Below are 22,500 nucleotides of genomic sequence, written 5' to 3'. Positions count from 1 at the left end.
AGCCCCTCTCTGTAGATGTGCCTTTTCCTGGTTTATAGCCAAAGTCTCCTGCTTCTCTGCTCTCTTTTCCACATTTTCTTTCCCTCTCCCTGCCCCCCCTCATCCTTCCCTTCTGCCTTCCTCCTTCCTTCTTTCCCCCAACCCCTGGTGTGTTTGTGTGTGTGTTGACCCTTCTCTTGTCTCTGTGTACTTTGTTTTTTATAAAAAGTTAACATGAATCATGTCTTCATGTTATTGTTATTTTTTTAACTGCCAGTTTTTCCAGTCTTCATACCAGGTGACTGGCATTATCACAAGCTCTAGAAACCTTTGCAATAAGTGTTACAAATGTATCCATTTGAACAAGGGTGTGTTGTGTGAAAGAGATAAATATAAACTGAGAACCAAAATTATACTTTTCAGGAATATGTTTTACCAAATTTAATAATCATTTAAATTTTTCTAATTAAGCCATTTTAATGATAACATGCTTTGTAACACTAAAATACGTTTTACTAGAGCACCTACTCTAATCTCTTGTTTACAGGGATTTTGTTTTTATGGTCAAAAGAGTATGACTAACCTACACCACATACTTGCTGTAATTATACAAATCTCTTTTTAACATTGGATTCTGTGAGTCTGGATTTTCTGTATGCAAATATTAATCTTATGGCTTTAGTAATTATATCTTTGTATAGAAAAACTATTTGCCTTACCAGAGCAAGTAGCCATAGCTGAATGTTTGAAGTCATGCAATCTAAGTGTTTGGTTTGGCTCAACAGTAAGCAGGAATCCTGGGGAAGACAATTCAGAAATTAGGAAAGACCTGAATGTCAATAAGTCTAAGCCTATCCCACCTATATGTAAGGGCGCAGTCATCTGAAGGAGAGATGAGACAACACGGTCAAGTCTGACACCTTCCCAAAGAGAATTCTGGCATCTCACCTAGGGAATTTTAAACAGTATGTTTTAAGTACTCTACATAATCTTAGTTTTCTTTTTTAGAGAAAGCAGGTTTTTATTCTCTCAGTTTATATCCTCTCTAGAAAATCTGATAGCTACATTTTTCTGAACTAACACACACACACACACACACACACACACACACACACACACACACACACCATCCATTCTCTCTGAGGACCATCAGTCAAACAGATAGCTAGGTGAATCAAGAATGTTTTCAGCACAGGAATGGAGAGATGGAACCACATGCTCTGGGAGTCTCCCACAATGCTTGTTCAACCCAGCATGCATGGTGCTGTAATGTAGAACTTAGGGAATTCCACAAGAGGACAGAGGCTCACCTCAGAAACCAACAAGAGATTCTTACATTCAGTTGCCAACTCAGGAATGTAATGAAGGATCAACCTCACTCAGGAAACAGATAATTAGTGGCATTGAATCTCCCTGCCACAGAGTTATTAACCCCAAGAAGCAAGATTATTTTTAAAACCATAAAGGAAGACCCTGCGCCATCCTGATTGTCCCTGAAAGTGTCCTGTTGCTCAGAATGTTCCCCATTGTTTGAAATATAAAGAAAAAAAGTTTCATTCCCAACTTGATTGCCTATATTCTTTATAATTATAGGCTTCAGAACATCTAGAATTCGTTCGTTAAACATATGAATTTATTTTACAGCTCTATGAAAAAGTCGCACTCCTTCTGACAAATCTGGGTAAGTGAAGGCCTTCTGCAGTCCAGGCATCCAGACAGCTTTAGAGCCTCCCTTCCAGAGTGTGCTGGAGAAAGACCAGCCTCTGTGACTCGTACAGGCCAGCCACTCTCCAGTTGGTGGCACCATGAGTGTATGGGCAATACAAGTTAGACTCAGTGGGTTACTTTCAATAAAAGGGAACATAAAGTCAGGACAGGGAGGATGGGTGGATCTGGGAGGGCTTAGGGGAGAAGTGACGATGAATATGATCAAAATATATTAAGTGTGAATGTTAAATTCTCAATTAATAATATCTCATTTTAAACTGAAGGAAATGCCCCTTTTACTGAGAATTATAGACGATTCTTTCCCTCCAGCAGGACAATTTAAATGTGTCTAGTAATAAGACCTTTTCTATCTATACTTTTCAAGCTGTCATATCCCACAAGTGTCATAAGCCACTGAAATTTAAAGTAGATCTACACATGGAAAATAGCAACACAAAAGAATACATGTACAAAGTACCCGAGATCATTGAAAAGGTGTTCATTAGGGGCTTCACAGCCGGGTCTGACACTATGTACACCCTACTCAACTGGCAGAAACTTGGTCAAAACAAAGAGACTACAGAGACGGCTGAGAAGGAAGTCCATTCTGTCTCTGATCCAGCCTCTCCGGATACCCTGTAACCACCCACTGCACAGGCTGGACGCTCTCTTCAGCAGTACCTGTTGGCACTTGAGACCACACTGCTGTTTAGACTGATCCTTAACCTGGAGGTCTATCTCCTGCGTGCTCTGTCCAGTAGCATGTCAACTGTCAGCAAGCCAGAGCCTCCAGTACTTCCTGATGACCCTCTGACTCTGGGGGGAGGGGGAATAGGGAGGGGGAAGCAGGAAGTAGGAGAGGGTCGAGGCCAGTCTCTCAAACCCTACTCCCTTTTGCCCACAGAACAGCCTCGCACAGAATCGGAGTGGGAGAACAGCTTTACCTTGAAAATGTTTCTTTTTCAGTTTGTCAATCTGAACAGCTCCACTTTTTACATCGCGTTCTTCCTCGGAAGGTAAGAAGTACATTTCTCTATGCCCCACCGCTACCCCAGCCCTAGTGGGAATGGAACACTCAGAGCCTACTGGCCAGGGCCCTCCTTGTAAGGTGATCAATGCAAAGTGTAGAAAGAGAAGATCAGGCTCCTCTTTTCCCTTCCCCAACTGTAAAACCACCTCGCTTCCTGGAAAGTGGTCTCTCCTCGAAAGCACCTGTACCTCTTCGACAGCACAGATAAATCGTGGAAAATAGTTTGTGTGTGCAAGCAATGGGTAGAAAGCTTACAACTTCCAACTCACTTGAGTCAAGCCTGTGGGTGCCACACCGGTGTTGGTAGGTCACATAAAGAGATGAAAGATGCAGTAAGGCCAAGGTCCCTGTCTTCACAGAAGGACATCTCAGCAGGGAAGAGGGTAGAAATGAGAAGCCAAGGCTTTCTGGATTTCTGAAACCCAGCAGAGATCAAAATTTGGCAAGGATTCCGTTTCATGGTAAAGATTCATGGCACCCACCCACCCTCTCTGAGGAGATGGGAAACAGGGCAAGGCCATGAGGCCAGTTTGGATGAGTCGAGGCAGAAGCCTCTTTTTTGTTCTTTAGCTACTTCAGCAGCAAGAAACTGCTGTTTAGCTAAGCACCATGACAGTAACTAAGCCAGCACTGCTGGTATTCAAAAAGATCAAATGTGGGTGAACGCAGGAACGGAACTGTGCTGCTCACACAGGCCGGGGCACTTGATGTTCAGTAGAAATGTTCGAAGACACGGGAAACAGCAAGGATGGACTCTTGCCCTCAGCAGCTGGGCAGGAAGGCCAGAAAAAAAATGTTCCTTGGAATCTCAAGTAATGACCATTCTAGAGGGTTTCCTCATGCCTTCAGACATGACCCTTAATGGCTCCCATCATTTACTTTAGAGGCATGTTAAGATGAATGTAGTACTCACTGAAAGCCTGGACTACACAATGCTAATGCTTGCTTCTGTGTTGAAGATTTACAGGACACCCAGGTGCCTACTTGAGATTGATAAACAGGTGGAGGCTAGAAGAGGTCAGTGCTCTCCCCTCCTTCCCATTAAACAGCTTTAAGGCGACTTTGTGCAGAGTGGAAGCCGGCCACTCTTCTGTTCGTTGACTGATGGGTCTCTGTGCTCGCTTGCCTTGCAGTGCCACCCTAGTGGATGCCTTATTGATCTCTGCATGCAAATGGGTATTATAATGGTGCTAAAGCAGACCTGGAATAATTTCATGGAACTTGGCTACCCGTGAGTACCGTAGCTATCTCATGGAGGGGCAGTGGGTCTCATGATGGACATTGCTGAGTGTAAGCATTATGGACTCTGCAGTTAAACAAGTATGTCAGATTCAAAGGCGGTCATAAAACCAGTAAACACTGGCGCCCAGTAAGATGGCTCAGCAGGGAAAAGCTTTTGCCACCCAAGCCTGGCAACATGAATTGGATCCCTTGGAACTCATTCAAAGATTTTCAAGAAACAATTGACTCGAAGTCACCCTCTGATCTCTGCATGTGTAGCATGGTACAGTACACACAGCACACACACACACATATACATGAGACAACAATAAGTTTTTAATTAAAAATAATAAACATTGGCTCGTTTAGGTTTAGCACAACTCATACAAATTAAAGTGACCAATCTTTTTATTTAATTTTATCAATTTTTTAAGAATGTCATACAACCACTTTTAATCATTTCTCCCTCTTTTCCCAACTCCTCCTAGACCCATACTGATATCCTTACCCATCCAAACAAATTCATGTATCCTCTTTTTTTTATTATTTTGAGCCTACTATGCTGCCCAAATACTCTTGGGTATGGAAGCATGGTTGGCTTACTACTAGTGGTCACCTTTAAAGAAAACTGATTTAATATTCTTTATGAGTACTCTAAGCACATGCATACTCTGGATGTGTATGGTGTAGCATGCTTTAAAGCTATCTTTGACATTTAGGGTTCCAGAACTTTAAGTCCTTGTCTACTTAGTTATTCATAAGATCTTTATTCCCATTTCCATGAAAAAGCAAAATCTTAATTTTAATAAAGTATTACAAGTGCAGACTACAGAAAAAAAAAGAAAGTTGCAAAAGTAAATAATGTCAGAGATTCAAAAGAGCATATTAACACTCAATGATAAGATTTTCTAGTTGATAACAGTGGGCAGAACCCTCTTGTTATCTCCTTAAAATGGCTGTGAGCTTTTGCTGTGACAGCTCCTGCTCAGCTTGGCTGTAAGGACACATCATGGCCATTCTGTGTCTGATGGGATTCCAACACCAGTTGGTTTCCATGTCAGCTCAGTGACTCTGGAGGAAAACAGCTCTTCAGGACTCAGGGAGGACCACTCCACTAGGACAGGTGCCTGGGACTTGCTGAATGAGGAACCCCTTCTCTTAGGGCCCTGACAGAAACAGGGCCAACAATTTTCTATTCTTAGATCCAAGTTTTAAAATCTCACTCCAAGTGTCTAATGTTTTCTATAAGACTTTTTAAAAGTAAACATACAGATAGAAGTATGATGTCTTACTTTATGGAATATTTAACTGAATCTAATCAACATGTTAACCAATGAGTCAAAACACACAGTGGAGCCATTGGGGTGAGCAAAGTGTCTGATAGCAGCCTCTCTTTTTTCCTTATTCTATGTACTTTTGTTTTACCATTTCCATTCCTGGAAAGCTAATTGTGATCTTCAGATATGCTAGGTCCATCGCCCATGTGACAGGACTGCAAATGAGGACCAAGTTAAGCCATGTAAGCTAGACCTTCTAACTGTTGAGTGCCCAAGGTGTTGCCTTGATACCAATCCAACCTATGATGCTCTCATGCTTCTAACCAACTGAACATGAGACCATATGGAAAATCAAATAAGTTCATCATCCATTCTGTCTACTTGCTGACAGAAATTCTTCAGGTATTCACAATTCTCACAAATCCCAATCTTCCTGCCTGAGTGAAGCTGGTTTTTAACTGTAGTTCCAAAGGCTTACTCTCTTCTTTCTCATTACTTTCTCATTACTCTTAGGAACAATCATGTTTAATTTTCTAAGAAACTGATCTTGTCACCCAGGTTAATTCAGAATTGGTGGACTAGAAGAAAAGTCCGACAAGAACATGGGACTGAAAGGAAAATAAATTTCCCACAGTGGGAAAAGGACTACAATCTTCAGCCAATGAATGCCTATGGACTCTTCGATGAATACCTGGAAATGAGTATGGAAAGATATCTGCTTTGCATCTTAATTATATATGCAAGCCTTTGATCTGCGCATATACTCAACTATCTGTTATCATCTGGCCATTCATGTGAGGGGATTCTGGTGCAAGGGCATTCCAAAGCAACCAAGGATAGTGAAATTTTAAGACATTCAGAGCTAGGACTGAGGTTCTAACTCAGTGGCACAGTGCTTATTTGCTGGGCCACGAAGGTGGGGAACAAAGCGGGGAGGGAAACCTGCATCCTGCCAGAGCTCCAGTACTCTGGGAGGGGGATGCAGGAGTCTGTTCGTGCACTCCACTCTGCCAGGTGGGCATCTGGATCCTAGTCCATGGGAAGTGGAAGGGGACAGCTGCGGCGATCCCTGGGCCTCACAGAGCCCAAGAATGGCTGGTTCTAGCTCCTGGGCATCACAGGCGATGCTGGATACAGCAGAAAAGCCTAGAACAAAGGGAGAAAGGGGGCTGGTGAGGGGAAGCGGTGCCTGGTTGTTCCTGCTCGAGCGTTCAGTCTTGGTCTCTAGGAGGCAAACGCTGGGCAAACATGACAAGTCTGGATAAAAGGAGGCAACCCACCAGGTGGTGATAGCGCACACCTTTACTCATAGCACTTGGGAGGCAGAGGCAGGTAGATTTCTGAGTTCGAGGCCAGCCTGGTCTACAGAGTGAGTTCCAGGACAGCCAGGACTATACAGAGAAACCCTGTCTTGAAAAAAGCAAAAAATAAAAAATAATTAAAAAAAAAAAAAGGAGGCAACCCATGGTCTTAAGGGGTTTTATTGTAGAAAAGAAAGAGAGAGAGAAAGGGTTTAAAAAAAGCAGGCCATGGCCACGTGTAGAGAGGGGGGAGGGAGAGTAAAGAGTAAGAGCTTAAGAGAGAAGAGAGGGGCTGGAGAGATGGCTCAGTGGGTAAGAGCACTGACTGCTCTTCCAAAGGTCCTGAGTTCAATTCCCAGCAACCACATGGTGGCTCACAACCACCCATAATGAAAGCTGATGACCTCTTCTGGTGCTGTCTGAAGACAGCCACAGTGTATTTATGTATAATAATAAATACATTTTTAAAAAAAAGAGAGAGAAGAGAGACAGAGAGAAAGAGAAAGAGGAGGGGGGAAACAGCCTCTTATATGGTAGACTGGGCTACCTGTCTGTTTTCAGGTAACTATGGGGTGGGGGCATACCTGGCTGTGGTCAGTTGACTGGGGGTGGAGTCTAGCCAGAATACTGGGAGCTTGGGCCATTGTCTACGTGATAGATAGCACGGGATAATGAAGTGAGGGCTTGTGGGGTCAGCCATCTATGTCTGGGAAGCATGGCTTTGCTGTTCTGTCCCTTGTAGAATTCTCTACTGGGTCTCTGGAAGTAAGCCTCGCTCAACCAAAAACATACACTGCTTTTCACAGTCCAACACTTATCTAGTATGTAAAAGCACATGAGTAAGATTCCCTAGCATCTCAAATAAACAAAGTTCAAGGGGTTTTTATTTCAAATCTTTGCTGCTTGAATCACCAGAAGGAACTGAACTCATAACCTACAGTAGAGATATTTCTACTGTAGAAATATCTAGAGCATATTCTAGCTCGCTCTCTCTCTGTATCTCTGTCTGTCTGTCTGTCTCTGCCTCTATATATCTCTCTGTCTCTGTGTCTCTGTCTCTCTGTCTCTCTCTATCTCTCTGTCTCTCTCTGTGTCTCTGTCTGTCTGTCTCTGCCTCTCTATCTCTGTCTCTGTGTCTGTCTCTCTCTCTCCCTCTCTCTTTCTCTCTCTCTCTCTCTCTCTCTCTCTCTCACACACACACACACACACACATAAATTAACCCTATTCATGAAGTCTCTACCCTGTAGCCCAAAGACCTCCTCCTATGCCCCACATCTCTACTATGCCTCATTATGGAACTAAATCCACGGGAAAATAAATGCTGGGAAATTCTGTGCATCAAAAAAAGAGATAGAAAATTCATCACTCAAAGTGATTGACTCTCATATCCAGCAGTCATCTGTTAAGCTTTACTCAGTGCCAAGGAAACACTACATTTGGCACCAGACACAAAAAGGGAATATGACACAGGGCTCAGCTCTGAAGGGTGCATAGGCTAATGGGGAAGAGCCAGAGACAGGAAGTGTAAGCACAGGAAGTATCACAGTTGCCATGACATGAATCCTGAGAAGTTCATCAGGGCAGCCATCTTTGTTATGGGAGGGAAGTGACAGGAAGTGAGAAATGATTGACTTGAACTGGGCTATATACTTAGTTAAGGAATCTGATTTCTTTAGAATCAAACCCAAATTAGTCTCAGCATCTATTTGGTGAGGAAATAATAATAATTCTCTCTTTCTCTCTCTCTCTCTCTCTCTCTCTCTCTCTCTCTCTCTCTCTCTCTCTCTTTCTCGTGTGTGTGTGTGTGTGTGTGTGTGTGTGTGTGTGTGTGTGTCTTCTTTTGAAAATCTCCTGTTTAAGCTCTACAACATAGAGGTGAGATAAGAGAAGAGCTGGGCAAGATGAATTACTTCTGAAGGAAGCAATCTTGGCTGAGAGAATTTGAAATTAAAGGAGCAATAGAACTGATGCTTTAATGTTTCTTAGATTGCTTCTGTCCTAAGTATCTATTGATGTTTTTTGAGTTTCAATTATACGACAGCAGAATGTTATAATTTGGAGAAAAACTGAATGTGGGCATTAATAATAAAAACTTAATAAAGGCAATTCATTAAGAGAAATCACCATTTTGAGTCTCTTAATGGACTCTCCCCTATAAAGAAGGAAAGGAGTAATAATGCCCCTCCCGAAAGAAACATTTATGTAGGTAGAATGCTGCCATTCCTGTGGTACCAGTGCAGCTTGGAATGACATGAGGCATGTCACAGACAGGCAGAAAATCTACCTGCTTCTTTTTGGGTTGATTTTGATTTTTTTTCTAATTGCCTCCTGGATTTATTATATTATTAAATACTATAACTTACTGAACCACAATATAAAGTGATTTTGAAAAGTGTGTAAATCTCAAGCATACAGCTGGGTTTTCACAGGCTTATACACAAAAGCAGCCACATCTGCACAGGTGAGAGGCTGGCAAACTGTTGTCCACAGGCCAGGCTCAGCCCAATGATTTTTATAAGTGATGTGTTCTATTAGCATCACACACCCACTCTCTTAGGCACAAATAATCCTGTTCTAAGGACAGGTGAAGAAGGTGTGCCACTTTAGATATCCACATACTCACTGAATCTTACTAAATTGTTAGGCTTTTTGAAAAATATTCTAGTTGGTATCTAGTAACATCTCATCACGGTTCTAATATGAAAATTTATGGCAACTAATGACACTAAACAAAGATGCTTATGGCCATTTATATATCCTCTTTAAATTTCTAGCTGACACATGTCTTAGGAGTAGGAGACATGTCTTTTTCTTAGTGATTTGTAGTAACTACTTACATACTATAGACGTGAGTCCTGTATTAGTTGATGTTCTTAATATTGTGACAAATGTGACAAATTCTCTGTCACAGACCAAGTCAGTGAAAGGGAGGTTTATTTTAGTTCCTAGTACAAGGAGCACCGTCCATCATGCCAGACAAGACACAGTGGCAGGCAGCTCCATGGATGCAGAAGTTTATGACAGTTTACTCATCCAAATAGGAATCAGGATGAGCTGGAAACAGAATCACACTCTAAATATTAACCATAACCCCCATTGACCCACTTCATCCAGTTAGATCCTACTGCCTAAAGCAGTGGTTCTCAACCTGTGGGTCACAACCCCTTTGGGAGTTTCACATCAGATAGATACCCAGCATATCAGATATTTGCAATACATTACAGTAGCAAATTACAATTACGAAGTAGTTTTTTAAAGGGTCATAGCATTAGAAATAATAAGAACCACTGGCCTACAACCTCCACAGTCACCCAAAATACTGCTAGCAATAGACCACATATTCAAACACTGATAGGTAGATACATCTCATATTGAGACCATCATGTGTCAGATAAATTGCTGCAAGTTAAACACCTTTCCTTGATTGATGGCTTGTCTTCCCACTCATAATGCTATCTTCAATTTTGTTCTTCAAAATTAGTTCCAAAGAAATTCATATTAACACTCCCAATTTCTATTGTAAAGGAGACCAACAACAACTTTTACTAAGGGGTTGCCTAGAGTTTAGTTGAAGCCCTCCAACAATTTGAACAATTCTTGTATACTGTCTAACAATTTGAACAATTCTTGTATATTGTCCAGTCCCTGAATGGGGTATATTCCTGCATTTGTCTTTATATATTTTCTCAATAGTTTTAGTGTAGCCATTTTCTGTTGCATACTTTAGATTTATAACTAAGAGCTTGATAAATTTTAGGCAATTGCAAATAATGTGGCCTTCACAGTTTTTCTGTTTGTATATTGTTTGTTTGTTTGTAGTATGGGGCTTTGTTGTTTTTTTATTCTGATGACTGAACCCAGAGCCTCATGAATTTTAAGCATAAACTCCTGCCCTGAACTGCACACGGGGCCCTCCCTTTATTGTCTGATTTGTTGCTACTATATAAAGTTATCACTGATTTGTATATTGACTTTGTAGGAAAGAAGCCTTCTGAAAATTAATATAAATTATAATTCATATATTTTTTTACATTTTTCTATATGTTTTCCCACATCATCTACAAATAATGATAATTTTATATTTCCCTTTCTAATCATTAAATGTTCAGGTTATTCTTGTACTAAAACCATTCATATAATGCTGACATGGGCATCTTGCTCCTGACACGAAGGCAAAAGGGTTCTATACATTACTGTTACTAGTGATATCAGCTACATTTTTATACATTTCTCAGATTAAAAAAGTGTTCATATATATATGTATATATATGTGTGTGTGTGTGTGTGTGTGTTCATATATATATATATATGTATATGGTGTTCATATATGTTCATATAGATATAAATGTAGATACAGATGTAGATATATGTTCCTGAGCATCATTGTCATGAGTTTTACCTTCACCTAATCGACTGGCTTCCTTTGCTGTTCCAGGCCTTTCTTTCATCATTGTCATTATGTGCCAGTCAGTGAGCCAGCATAATTTAGTACCTAACAAATCCCTTCCATACACAAACCACTGCAGTGCATATGTGGGAAGGAGAAGGCATAATGAGGCCCCCATTCATACTTTCACAAAGCCCAGTATAAATAAGGAAAAAGAGAGGCCAAAGCATAAATGCAAATAAATTCATTCTGTGTTGCTCAGCAACAATGGAAGCTACCAGATGAGGCTGTGCAACTGTAAATCTCCAAGAGAGGGCACTTTTGAGCTTAACCTTAAAAGAAGAGTCGAGTTTCATTAGCTTATCAATAAAGACATTATGTGTATGTTTGCCTCACAAGACTATAAGTTCAGTGTGGCCCAAGCAAAGGATTTCTTTTTTTTTTTTTTTGCCAAGTCTGGGGCATGAAGGACATTTGATCTTGAAGCTTAGAAATCTGCATGGAAGAATACTAAGACTTTTGAATGGTATGGAGAAAAGGAGGAGTTGGTCTGTAGGCTATGAAAACCTTCTGAAACACTTCTTGTAGAAAAAAGATAAACAATGGCCTGGGACCAAGACTCTGTGTAGACTGACAGCAATTCAATAGGGAAGAGAGGTGAATGTCAGGGGAGACAAAGCCAGTTGGAAAGCCAGAGTCTGAGCTCAAGTAGGAATAGTGGGAAAGAGGGAGAAGTAGGAGAGAGTAATGAAGTATCATTGATAGAACTTGGAGTTGAATGGTTCTGATGGCTCACCTAGCAGAGGTCTAGTGTCTACCCAAGAAGACCATGAGCATGAAGAATGTCAAAATAGGAATTGTTGTATCAGGGTGTGGTATGTCAGTATATCTTAAATGTTACATGAGGAGAATATACAAATTATGTTTGTATATCCTATTTTCAACATTCCACCCACTAAACTGAAGTATTCTTCCATGTAAAGTTTAATTAATGGTGGCTTCCCATTCTCTCCATCTCTTCTATATTCATTAATTAAATTCTACCTTGAAGAAGAGCCACCCTTTGTTCCCTGTGTATTTACAGTTTGTATTTATTAGTATTTATGTTGATATGACTTTGACCATCTTTGGGTTATGATCCAGTACCACTATGATTTTGTTGTGCCCCATTACTCCAGCTTCAGCTGTGGCCAGTGCCTACACATTTGTCCTGTTCATGTGTCCCTATCATTTGTTGAGCATCTCTTTATTTTTTCCTAAGATAATCCAGTCTCCTTGTGTGTTTTTCCACCACAATCTACCATCAAACTTTCTGTCAGGAAACCCTAGTTCCATTAGTTAGTGAAAAATATTTGGAAAGTATTGGTGTCTGAGGTAAACTTATTGTCTCTCAGATTCTGTTGTTCTCAGGCCCAAGAATTACCTCTTTGTCCAGTCTTATTGCCTTCTTTTTTGTAAGAGAGGTTTCTTCAGTGTATTATTCTTTTTTAAATTAAATTATTTCATTTACTTACACTCCAACTGTTGCCCCCTTTCCTGATCCCCCTTCCCTGAGTTCTTCACCCCATTGTCCTTCCCTTTTGCTTCTGAGAGGTTGCTCGCCCCCTCCAATCCAACCCCATCTCACCCCTGCCAGCATCCTCCTTCCCTGGGGTATCTCATTCCTACAGATGTAGGCACATCATCTCCCACTGAGGCCAGACAAGGCAGTCATCTGCTACATATGGGGGTGGGAGGGGGTACAGACCAGTCCGTGTATGCTCTTTGGTTGGTGGTTTGGTTTCTGGGAGCTCCGAGGGGTCCTATGGGATTGCCATCCCCTTCAGCTCCTTCAATCCTTCCCCTAACTCTTCCATAGGGGTCCCCTTCCTCAGTCCAATTGTCAGCTGTAAGTATCTGCATCTGTCTCAGTCAGCTCCTGGTAGAGTCTGTCAGAGGATAACCATGCTAGCTTGCAAGCACAACATAGCATCAGTAATAGTGTCAGGGTTTGGTGTCTGCACATGGAATAGATCCCAAAATATGACTTGATACAATGATACATTTGTGCTACTGTCTTTTTGAAACAGCAATGGGAAACTAACATTATTCATTGTCTCCCTTTCCCGCCCTAGTTCTTCAGTTCGGATTCACGACTATATTTGTGGCAGCTTTCCCTCTAGCACCGCTTCTGGCCTTACTGAATAACATCATTGAAATCCGACTTGATGCTTATAAATTTGTTACTCAGTGGAGAAGGCCTTTGGCTTCGAGAGCCAAAGACATAGGTAAGTTGGGACCAAGTATGCTTGTTTGAAGATATGAAACAACTTGTAGAAGAATTTTAAAGCTTGCATAATCCAGTATACAAGCCTTTGATCCCAGCACTGGAGAGACACAGACAGATCTATCTCTATGAATTCAAAGCCTGCATGGTATACATATTGAGTTCCGGGCCTACCAGGGCTACATAGTAAGACCCTGTCTCAATACATACATACATACATACATACATATATACATACATACATACATACATACATACATACATACTAAAAAAAATTAAAAGCTGTACACTTTAGGAATCCTCAAGGTTTCATGTGATCCGATTTGGCTATTTTTTAAAGAAAAAACATCTATATTGGTTTTAAATAATTTTATACAAGAAATAAACCTACCTATTCAGACAGTTTGCTTTAGATTTCCAGTGTTTCATGAAGTTGTGCTTAAATAGGTTTTAGTTTGGTTATTTTTGCTGTAAGACTTTGGAATCTAAAATATTGATTCATCAATTTAAAAAACAGATCTATTTGCTTCTACCCCACCGTACCTCCATTTTCCTCAATGTTTTCCTTACATGAAGCAAAACATAGCTTCTCTAGAGACAGAAATGAGCTTTGGCCTTTGGCTAAAACTACTGAGTCAATTAATGGTGGTTTCCCACCCTCTCCATCCCTTCTATGTTTATTAATTAATTCTACCATGAAGAAGAGCCATCCTTTATCCCCTGGGTGTTTTCAGTTTGTATTTTTTAGTATTTATGTTGATAAGATTTGACACTCTTTAGGTTTTAATCCAGTGTTGCTCTTCATGAGATGTAGCAATCTTGAGAGCTACTGGAATAGGGACGATCTGATTCGTGCCTGTATCCAGTATGGGGAACAAGGCAGCTAGGCACCAGCCAGCAAGTGTAGCTAGGAACTGGATGCAGATATTTTGCTCTGAGTAGCTTCTTACTCTCTAAACGAAGCAAGTGTTTACTCACTGGGCATCGGCTTGAGTCAGCACATCAGGGACTGTCTGCAAAGGTGAGCAGAAGAGATCTTGTCATTACCACTGAGGAGTGTCCAGTCTATTAGGGCCAAGATACTGTTTGCCGTTCTCATCAGGAGGCATATGAATGATTTGGTGGCTAGAATTCTTTGATTTATGTCTGATGCTGACCCTAAGCCATGAGTACATTAGTACATGCACGCACCTACAGAAATTCCTTCAATTCCAAACTGTTTGGAAACACAGATAAGAACTCCTTGTTGCCAGAGGCATTTGGAAAGATGAAAAGGACTTTCACAGGTGGGTTCATCTTGCTGGTTTCATTCTCACTACCTCTGGAGGAACTAACACCACCCTTCTCTTTGTATAGGGATATGGTATGGAATTCTCGAAGGCATTGGGATTCTCTCTGTTATTACGAACGCCTTTGTCATAGCAATAACATCTGACTTCATCCCTCGCTTAGTATATGCTTATAAATATGGACCTTGTGCAGGTCAAGGAGAAGCTGGGCAAAAGTAAGTGCTGGAAAATGGTTACAAAACTTCCATTTCTTAGCCATTGCATGGTGCCGGACACAGAGAGAGGCTTTTATACCAGGGCATGTGACACACAAGCCCAGACAAGGCCTGTGGTAGGGGAAGTGAAATTATATCATACATTTTCAGCCAAAGAAAACACATCCCATTTACCAATGAGTTGGAGCTCAAACAAGTCAGACAAGTTTCAGATGAGTCTAATGTGAGAGCAGCAGTCATATTTTCCCTACTGTCTGACTCCTGCCAACTCCAAGCTCACAAATGTGTGAGTTCCTAATGTGTGTAACAACAAAAACAAGAGACCTAGTATAACATATAGTTATGGAAATGTTATGAATCTATAAAAAGGGAATTACTATCTGAGATTTACACTGTTATGGTCTGGAGGATACAAATTTTACATGAGGACTGTGGACCTCTGTACCTAAGACCCAGAAGGCACTCAATAAATATCTGTGTAACATGAAGATTATGTTTTCCCTAGCTATGGTCAGTCAAATTAAGACATAGTCCTGTGTTCTGAGGTTTAGACTAGAATGTACATGGTCAGATAAAACCTAATCATTATTATCACATGCCACCTAGCTTTTCTGTGCTTTGCCAAAAGTCTTAGCATATATTACCAGTCCTTAAAGTCACAATAATAATCTAACTCTAATCATGTTGTTTAGATGTCTGCCTATGTATGATCTTTGATGCCTAGAAGATTGTCTTATATGGCTGGCACCTAATAAAAGCAGTCCTGCCCCCTGGTTTATAGTCTTAGCCAAACTAATTGGCTCCCTAAGCCACTGTAGGCAAATGGAGTAACTGGTCTGAGTTAAGCAAACCTGGTGAGGATACAGTTTCACCATTATCCCACATGAACGCACTAAGGCATGGATGATAGAGGGCTGTGACAGAGCTCACAGTCTAGCCATCTGAAGAGGCTCCTATGAAGTCTTCTACTACAGTAATCATGGGGCCATTAAACACTAATTGTCTACCAACTTTAAGTGAGCTTATCATCTCTTTAGAACCAAGACCTAAAGACTTGGATTATACCGTCCAGGCATTACTTCCTAATTACAACCACCGTCACCAGTCTCTACTTGATTAAGTCTGAAAAAGCTTTCCTTCACTGAAGCCAATTTTCAGATATATTCGGCATTTGATTCTCAAAACGACTCGGAGGAGGATAGACATTACTATCCTCACTCTGAAGAGCAGAGGATTGTTAAAGGGACGAACTCTACTGTAACTGCTAGAACCTCACAGAGACAGAGCCACACCCACACAGACCTCTCTATTCTTAGCTCCAGGGCCCCAAATGACTCTTTGGCTCATCTCACTGTAAACCTCCTGAGTTTAATCTGTAATAAAGTGGTTGATCCTTCCCCACTTCTGCTTAGGGTGAAACGTGCGATTGTTTTTGGGAGAATCAAAATGAACAGAGAACAAATCTGGAGAGTTGATAGTGAATCAAAGCTTTGGAATTCTAGTAGCCTACCACTCTTAAAGCAGTGTTAATGGTGATTAGAATTTACCTACTGGGCCTTGGTTTTCTTTTATTGGACTCTCTGTTCATCTCTAGGCATTTTCTTTGCAAATTTCCTCTTTATGAGTTATCTGCAATGTTCCAGATTATATCTCTTCTTTCTAATCCATTGGCCATTCTTCTTGTTTTCTTGTGTGTTTGTGTGTCTCTCTGTGAATGGGTGTGGGGGGACTGTGTGTGTTTGCATGGTATGGTGTGGTATGTGTGTGTATGCGTGTGTGTGTATGCATGTGTGTATGTGTGTGAAGGTGTGTGGTATGTGTGTAGCTGTGTGGTGTGGTGTGTACGTGTGTATAGTTGTGTGTGTGTGGAGTGTGTGGTGTGTGTGGTGTGCACCTGTATGGATGTGTGGTATGTGTGTAGCTGTGTGGTGTGGGCATGCATATGTATGTGAGGGTGCATATATGTGTGGATGTGTGTCTGGAGTTTTGTATGTGTATGTGTGTGCTGTATGGGGCTGTGGATGTGGATGTGGTGTGTGCACTAGTGTGTGTGTAGTGTGTAGGTATGTGGCATGCAGTGTGTGTGCATGTGTGTGTGTGCACTAGTGTGTGTGTGTTATCTTTTGTGAGTCTTACCTCAGTCATAGCAAGCAGCCTGTTACTTTACAGTGATTTTTTTTCTTCTTTGTTTTTATCATCTTTTCCTCTTTCTCTTCTTCCTCTGCTGTTTTTCGAACTTAGAAATGCTCTAGAAATAAAAAAGCTTGTCAAGTAGAAGCACTGTAAAATCTTAGACAGTTGTAAGCTTTTGCAATGCAATGGGCAGCTAGAGTCAAATCCCGCTTGTGATATAAGCCAGCTTAGAAATGACGCATTTCCATTTAAATTGAACCTAAATCAAATGTGCTCTATCCAAGCCCATCACGGTGCCTTCCCATAGCTCTGTGTTATAGCAGTCAGCGCCTCCTCCTCTCTGTTGGGTGAGCTTACCTTGGCTCCTCCATGGAGGATGCCTTCAGTTGTGTACATAGTGTCCTTTGGTTCCCATGACCCTTGCCCCTGAGATGACACATTTAGGTCTGCCTAATGCTTTCCTGGCCCTCCTACTGGTGCTGTTCCCAAGCAGACTGCAGACAGCTTAAAAGGAAGGATCACATCTTTCCTGCCCATTTCTCTCTCCTGTCCTGGATGCCCAGCAGTCAGGTGTTCAAGGCTGCTGGTAGGAAGTCTGTTATAGCTGGGTCTGCAAAGAAAAGAAATGGCTTAAGGCAACATTTTCTACGCATTGCATGCACACAAAAAAAAATCTTCTGAGGGTTTCGTCTTTCCCCTTTGTGGGTTCTTCCTCATCTTCTGTAGCTGCAGCTTTTACTGCTTATTGTTTGGTGAAGGGTCCACCTCCTCTTCCAGGGTAAGCCCACCTCTTTTGGGGTGTATCTTTACATGGGGTCCTTAGAAAGGAAGTTTGGGCAGGCATTATGACTCAGGATCATGCTACAGATACAGAATGATCTTGGCCTTGGAATTACCATGTGACATATACATAAAATCAGATGCCCTTGGTAATTACTAAATCAAAGCTGCTTTTCTACAGAAATGGTGATGTCATAAAGGATTAGAGCCCTGATCAAGGACTCTGTGCATTCATAGAGTTAATCACAAGCATATCTTACTTAATGAATAAAAGAGAATATTTCTGTATAAATCCTATAGTCACTTCTGTAGTCAACTATTAACCTGAGACATCTTATCCATAAAGCACATTTGTCTTTAAGTACATAAACCCAGTCTTATTTCCCCTGGCATTTTTCAACCTTTGATTTCGATTCCCAGGCTATTAGTGTCACAATACCTAACACCTCAAAGGCAAACTTTATAGCTGATTCAAAGGCATTCAGCAGCAAGTTTGATCTACAATCAACAAACCTGAAAGTCAACTTCTGGTTCTGTGCTTCCTTCTAATCCTGGTGACAATGATCACATGATGTTCCCATCTTGTACATTAAGGAATTAAAAACAATTAGTAGCCAATGTTTTCAAAGGAGAATTCTCACTTTTAGAGGCATGAGATGTTTTCAAAGGTTACTTGAGAGAAGTCTGTGTCTTGATCCAAGTCTTCTTACTTGGGAATGCTCTCAGAAGCATCTACTCATCCTTTAGGGAAACTTCGTTCATAATTATAAGAGACCTTTCTTTGTCTGGTACTCTTTTAGGGGTCATTTGTCTCATTTTTCTCTTATTTTCATTCTCATTCTCTCTCTCTCTCTCTCTCTCTCTCTCTCTCTCTCTCTCTCTTTCTCTCTCTCTCTCTCTCAATGGTAGTGGGTATGCAGAGCGTATGCCAACAAGCCAAGTGGTAGGCATGGCATTAGCCTGCCCTTTTTGACCCTCCAACTATGACAGATATGCAGAGTAGATGGACAGACATCACTGGCTGCACTGTGGCTGAACCATAAAGCATGAAATCCCAATTCTCTAAGTTTATAGCTGACTCAGCTTTCTAATATGACAGTGATGGAATTTCACCACTGTAAAAAGAATCAGGGAAAACAGTTCAGTATTAGTGGCCCTTCTCCCATGATGATTGAGATGTTATAGAAAGAAGATAACAATATGCTTATATATTAGGTCCACATTTAATTCTATGTACGTATGAGTAACCAGCCACTGAAGACACATTTCCAACATGGGTTTGTGCCTGGCATTACATGAATATGCTTAGTAAATTGGTCCACAGATGTATTCTCTTTTTAACTTCTTTGGGTAAAGGATGAATGATGTTGTTCATAAGACAGGTGTCATATTTGAATTTAGATTTTGTCAATGGACATTTTAAACAAAACCAGAAGACAATGGCTTTATCTAAAGCTTTGGAGCTGGTTTGTGAGATAAGGGTACAGCTAGGACTATTCCATGTCAGTACTGGGTCTGGCTTTTACCTGTTCCCAGACCACTGCTCAGCTCCTAAGACGATTATTAAATTCTATGTGTCAAACCACCAGCTCTCTCTGCAACAGCTATCATCAATCTGCTAGTGTGTCTGTGTGCCCTGATCTAGACAGTTCATCCATTCATCCTCTAGACCACCATTTCAAGGAGAAGTAGGGAGGACTGGGGAATGTTGTATCCCTGCTGACTATGTGTTTAACCCTCAAGTGTCTGGACAAATGGTTCTTCAAGCTCAGCTCATCTTTGTAAAGGCCATGATGAGGACAGTTGTTAATCCTGGGCATGGTATGAAGAAGCCATGTGCTTTGGGAATTGCTTGTGTCATCATTTTGGCTTAAGATTTAGTAGCTTAGGATCGTATCAGATGTGATGATGAAAATGCTGTAAGGACCATGTTTTGTTCATTCATTCCACAATATGTATTGACCTACAGAAGGAACTGTGTATACAAAATGAGTAACCACCACTCACAGTTGTCTTGCAGTTGGCTAAATACAGTACTATATGCTTTACCTACCTGGTGTCATTTAATCCCTAAATAAGTCTATATGGTGAACTTTTTCTTCACTTAAAGAATTACATGCCATGGGGCCAGTAAGATGACAAAGAAGGCAAAGGAATTTGCTACACCAGCCTTGCAACCTTAGTTTAATCCCCCCCCCAATCCACGTAAATATGGAAGGAGGGAACTGAATCCACAAAGATGTTCTCTGACCTCCTCAGCTGCACCATGGCATGTGCCCTCCCCATACACACACACAAACACACCACACGTGTCATTTTCTCTCTCTTTCTCTTTCTCTTTCTCTTTCTCTCTCTCTCCCTCTCCCTCTCCCTCTCCCTCTCTCTTTCTCTTCCTTCCTCTCTCTTTCTCCTTCTCCCTCTCCTCCTCTCTTCCTGCCCCCTCCTTCTCCCTCTCCCCCTCTCTTCCTGCCCCTCTCCTTCTCCCTCTCTCCCTCCCCCTCCCCTTCATTCCCTCCCCCTCTTTCCCTTGATCTCACACACACTATTATTACATTAGTAATAATAATGAATAAATTATTTTAATTAAAGAATTATACAAAGTAAATACGAGCAAAGAACAATCATCTGAAAATGCTGTCATGAAACCCCTCATTTTGTACTCTAAAAAGTATAAGAGGGAAGGAAGCTGACAGAGTGGTTGTTAGGATGATCTCTCTCTCTCTCTCTATGCATCCCATCAGGAAAATCAATAGAATCTCTGACATGTCATTTTCCTCCCATGAAGTCAACTAAATTTCATGTTTCTGGATGTCGTGAGCATGTAAAACCACTAGATCCTAAAATAAAAACGTGAGACATCCGCTCCACTCCCACAATCCTGCAGTTCAAGGGAAAAGACATATGTATGCAGCCAACACTAGTACAAGCTCAAGGATAATCCTTATCTAAATGTGATGGCACTTCAGGTAGAAGTGGGTGAGTCATGCTGACTCTGGGTGAGGAAGTCTTCTCGGAATAGGTGGTGTTTTGGTTGATCACTAAGGATAAATCACATTTACACTTCCAAACAAAAGAGAAGGGGTTCCAAAGAAAACCGAAGAACAAACAGAGACATGGGAAACTATGACACATCCGTGGCATAGCATTGCTGTAGAGGGAGGTGGTAATTGAAAAGGCGTTAGTGGCCTAGAGGTAAAGGGGATCAATACTGTTGTAATTATACGATCTGCATCTCTTTCAGGTGCATGGTTGGCTACGTGAATGCCAGCTTGTCTGTGTTCCGAATTTCTGACTTTGAAAACCGGTCCGAGCCGGAGTCTGATGGCAGTGAGTTCTCAGGGACTCCTCTGAAGTACTGCAGGTGAGTGTGAGCCTCACTGTGCTTTCTGCTCAGGTCACGTGGTTCTAGCATGAAAAGGTTTTGCTGATAGGCTTTCTGGCTGAGTTGTTCAAAGCCGTGGTTCTCATAATCAAAATATACAGTATAAAAATGTTTCCAATAAAAGAAAAAAATACCCCATGTTTGGGCAGAAAATATATTAAAATTTTTGGTTGGGTATATGAGTGATTGGTGTACAAACAAGGTTCTGACAAACCAAGGGTGATTATAATTTATGTTGCTTGCTCCCCCCCAAAAAAAAATGCTTCAGAGAGAATAAAGGTAATTAAAAACTTTATGGAACATATTAGAAGAGCAATATAGATTATGTCTCATTTGCTTAATTTTTCAATAAAATTAAATAACACAAAAACAAAGTAGTGTTTCTCAGTCCTTAAGGCATTAAACATAACCTGCTGATTTTTTTTCATTTTTATTAGGTTTTTTTTTGTTTTTGAGAATTTCATACAATATAATTTGATGAATTCAGTATATACATCCATCCCATATTCACCCCCTATTTCTCTCCTCACCCAAATTTGTGTCCGTTTTTAAAATTTTAGCTCATCAACTCCAATGTGTACTGCCCATGTGCTCTTGGATATATGGCATTCCACTGGAGTATGGTGGACCATATTCCACTGGAGAGGCATCCTTAAAGAAAACCAACTGTCCTTCCAGCAGATAGCTTCTCCCTCAAGGGTTGGACTTCATGCTCACTTTCTCTGTCCACACTAGTATTTTGTCTGGTTTGAGCTTCCATAGGTATGTCACAATCACTGTGAATTCATATGTGCAACTGCCTTGCTCTATTCAGAAAACATGTTTCCTTAGATTCACTACCTTTGACCTTCAGAGTCTTTTTACCCTGGTCCACAATGATCCCTGAGCTTTGGGAGGAGGGGAATAATATAAATATCCCACTTAAGATGGATCGAACATTTACAGTATCTTATTCTCTAAATCATCACTAATTATCAATCTCTGTGTTAATCACCATTGACTGCAAGATGATAAAAAAATGAGAAATTTCTTTTATCGGGGCTCAGAAATGTACTAATCTATAGGTATGAGCTTAATACTATCCCCGTTTAGTCCCCATGGTTACGGTTCTCCCCTAGGGACTATGACCTAACTAGCCACATGTTCTTGGCCATATTACAGAGCCAGTATGAATTTCATCTTGTATAGTAGGCCTTAATTCCAATCAGCAAGTGGCTAGTTACTCCTGTGACCTTATACCATTATTGTACCAGTGGGCATGTCTTACCAGGTCAGATATTACTGTAGCTCAGAGTTCACAGCTGGATAAGGGTAATAATCAGTTCACTCTTCCAGCAGTGTGCATACCACCTCTCAGCACTGTTGGGATGAAGTCAGTTCTGGCTTGATGAATCTGTATTCTATGACTCAAGTATTTGGTGCCTTTAGCAATAGGGTCTTTTTTTTTCCATTCTTTTTTTTCCATCATTTTATTAGGTATTATCTTTATATACCTGTCATATAAGATCTCTTTTCCCAGTTTCCCCTCCAAA

At 41.0% G+C, this 22,500-nt stretch overlaps 1 protein-coding gene and 1 long non-coding RNA gene across 8 annotated transcripts in view; one reads left to right on the top strand and one right to left on the bottom strand.

Annotated features, from left to right (window-relative positions):
- Positions 1–2,505, bottom strand: part of LOC116075749 — a 3,200-nt gene extending 695 nt beyond the window's left edge. The window contains exons 1-2 of the long non-coding RNA XR_004112708.1: positions 2,368–2,505; positions 699–776 (exon numbers count right to left, since the gene is read on the bottom strand). This is a non-coding gene — a long non-coding RNA (uncharacterized LOC116075749). The remainder of the gene's footprint in view (positions 1–698; positions 777–2,367) is intronic.
- Positions 1–22,500, top strand: part of Ano4 (anoctamin 4) — a 401,446-nt gene that overhangs the window by 363,816 nt on the left and 15,130 nt on the right. For all 7 annotated transcript variants that reach the window (XM_031349070.1, XM_031349069.1, XM_031349068.1 and 4 more), the window contains 8 exons: positions 1,624–1,660; positions 2,591–2,702; positions 3,676–3,733; positions 3,850–3,947; positions 5,773–5,915; positions 13,018–13,170; positions 14,526–14,673; positions 20,828–20,947. In XM_031349070.1, the coding sequence (XP_031204930.1) occupies positions 1,624–1,660; positions 2,591–2,702; positions 3,676–3,733; positions 3,850–3,947; positions 5,773–5,915; positions 13,018–13,170; positions 14,526–14,673; positions 20,828–20,947 (869 nt within the window). The remainder of the gene's footprint in view (positions 1–1,623; positions 1,661–2,590; positions 2,703–3,675; positions 3,734–3,849; positions 3,948–5,772; positions 5,916–13,017; positions 13,171–14,525; positions 14,674–20,827; positions 20,948–22,500) is intronic.

Source organism: Mastomys coucha, unplaced genomic scaffold (assembly GCF_008632895.1).
Source record: "Mastomys coucha isolate ucsf_1 unplaced genomic scaffold, UCSF_Mcou_1 pScaffold4, whole genome shotgun sequence".
NCBI lineage: Eukaryota > Metazoa > Chordata > Mammalia > Rodentia > Muridae > Mastomys > Mastomys coucha.
Note: the sequence above shows the minus strand (reverse complement) of the source record. Positions and strands in the feature narration are given on the sequence as shown.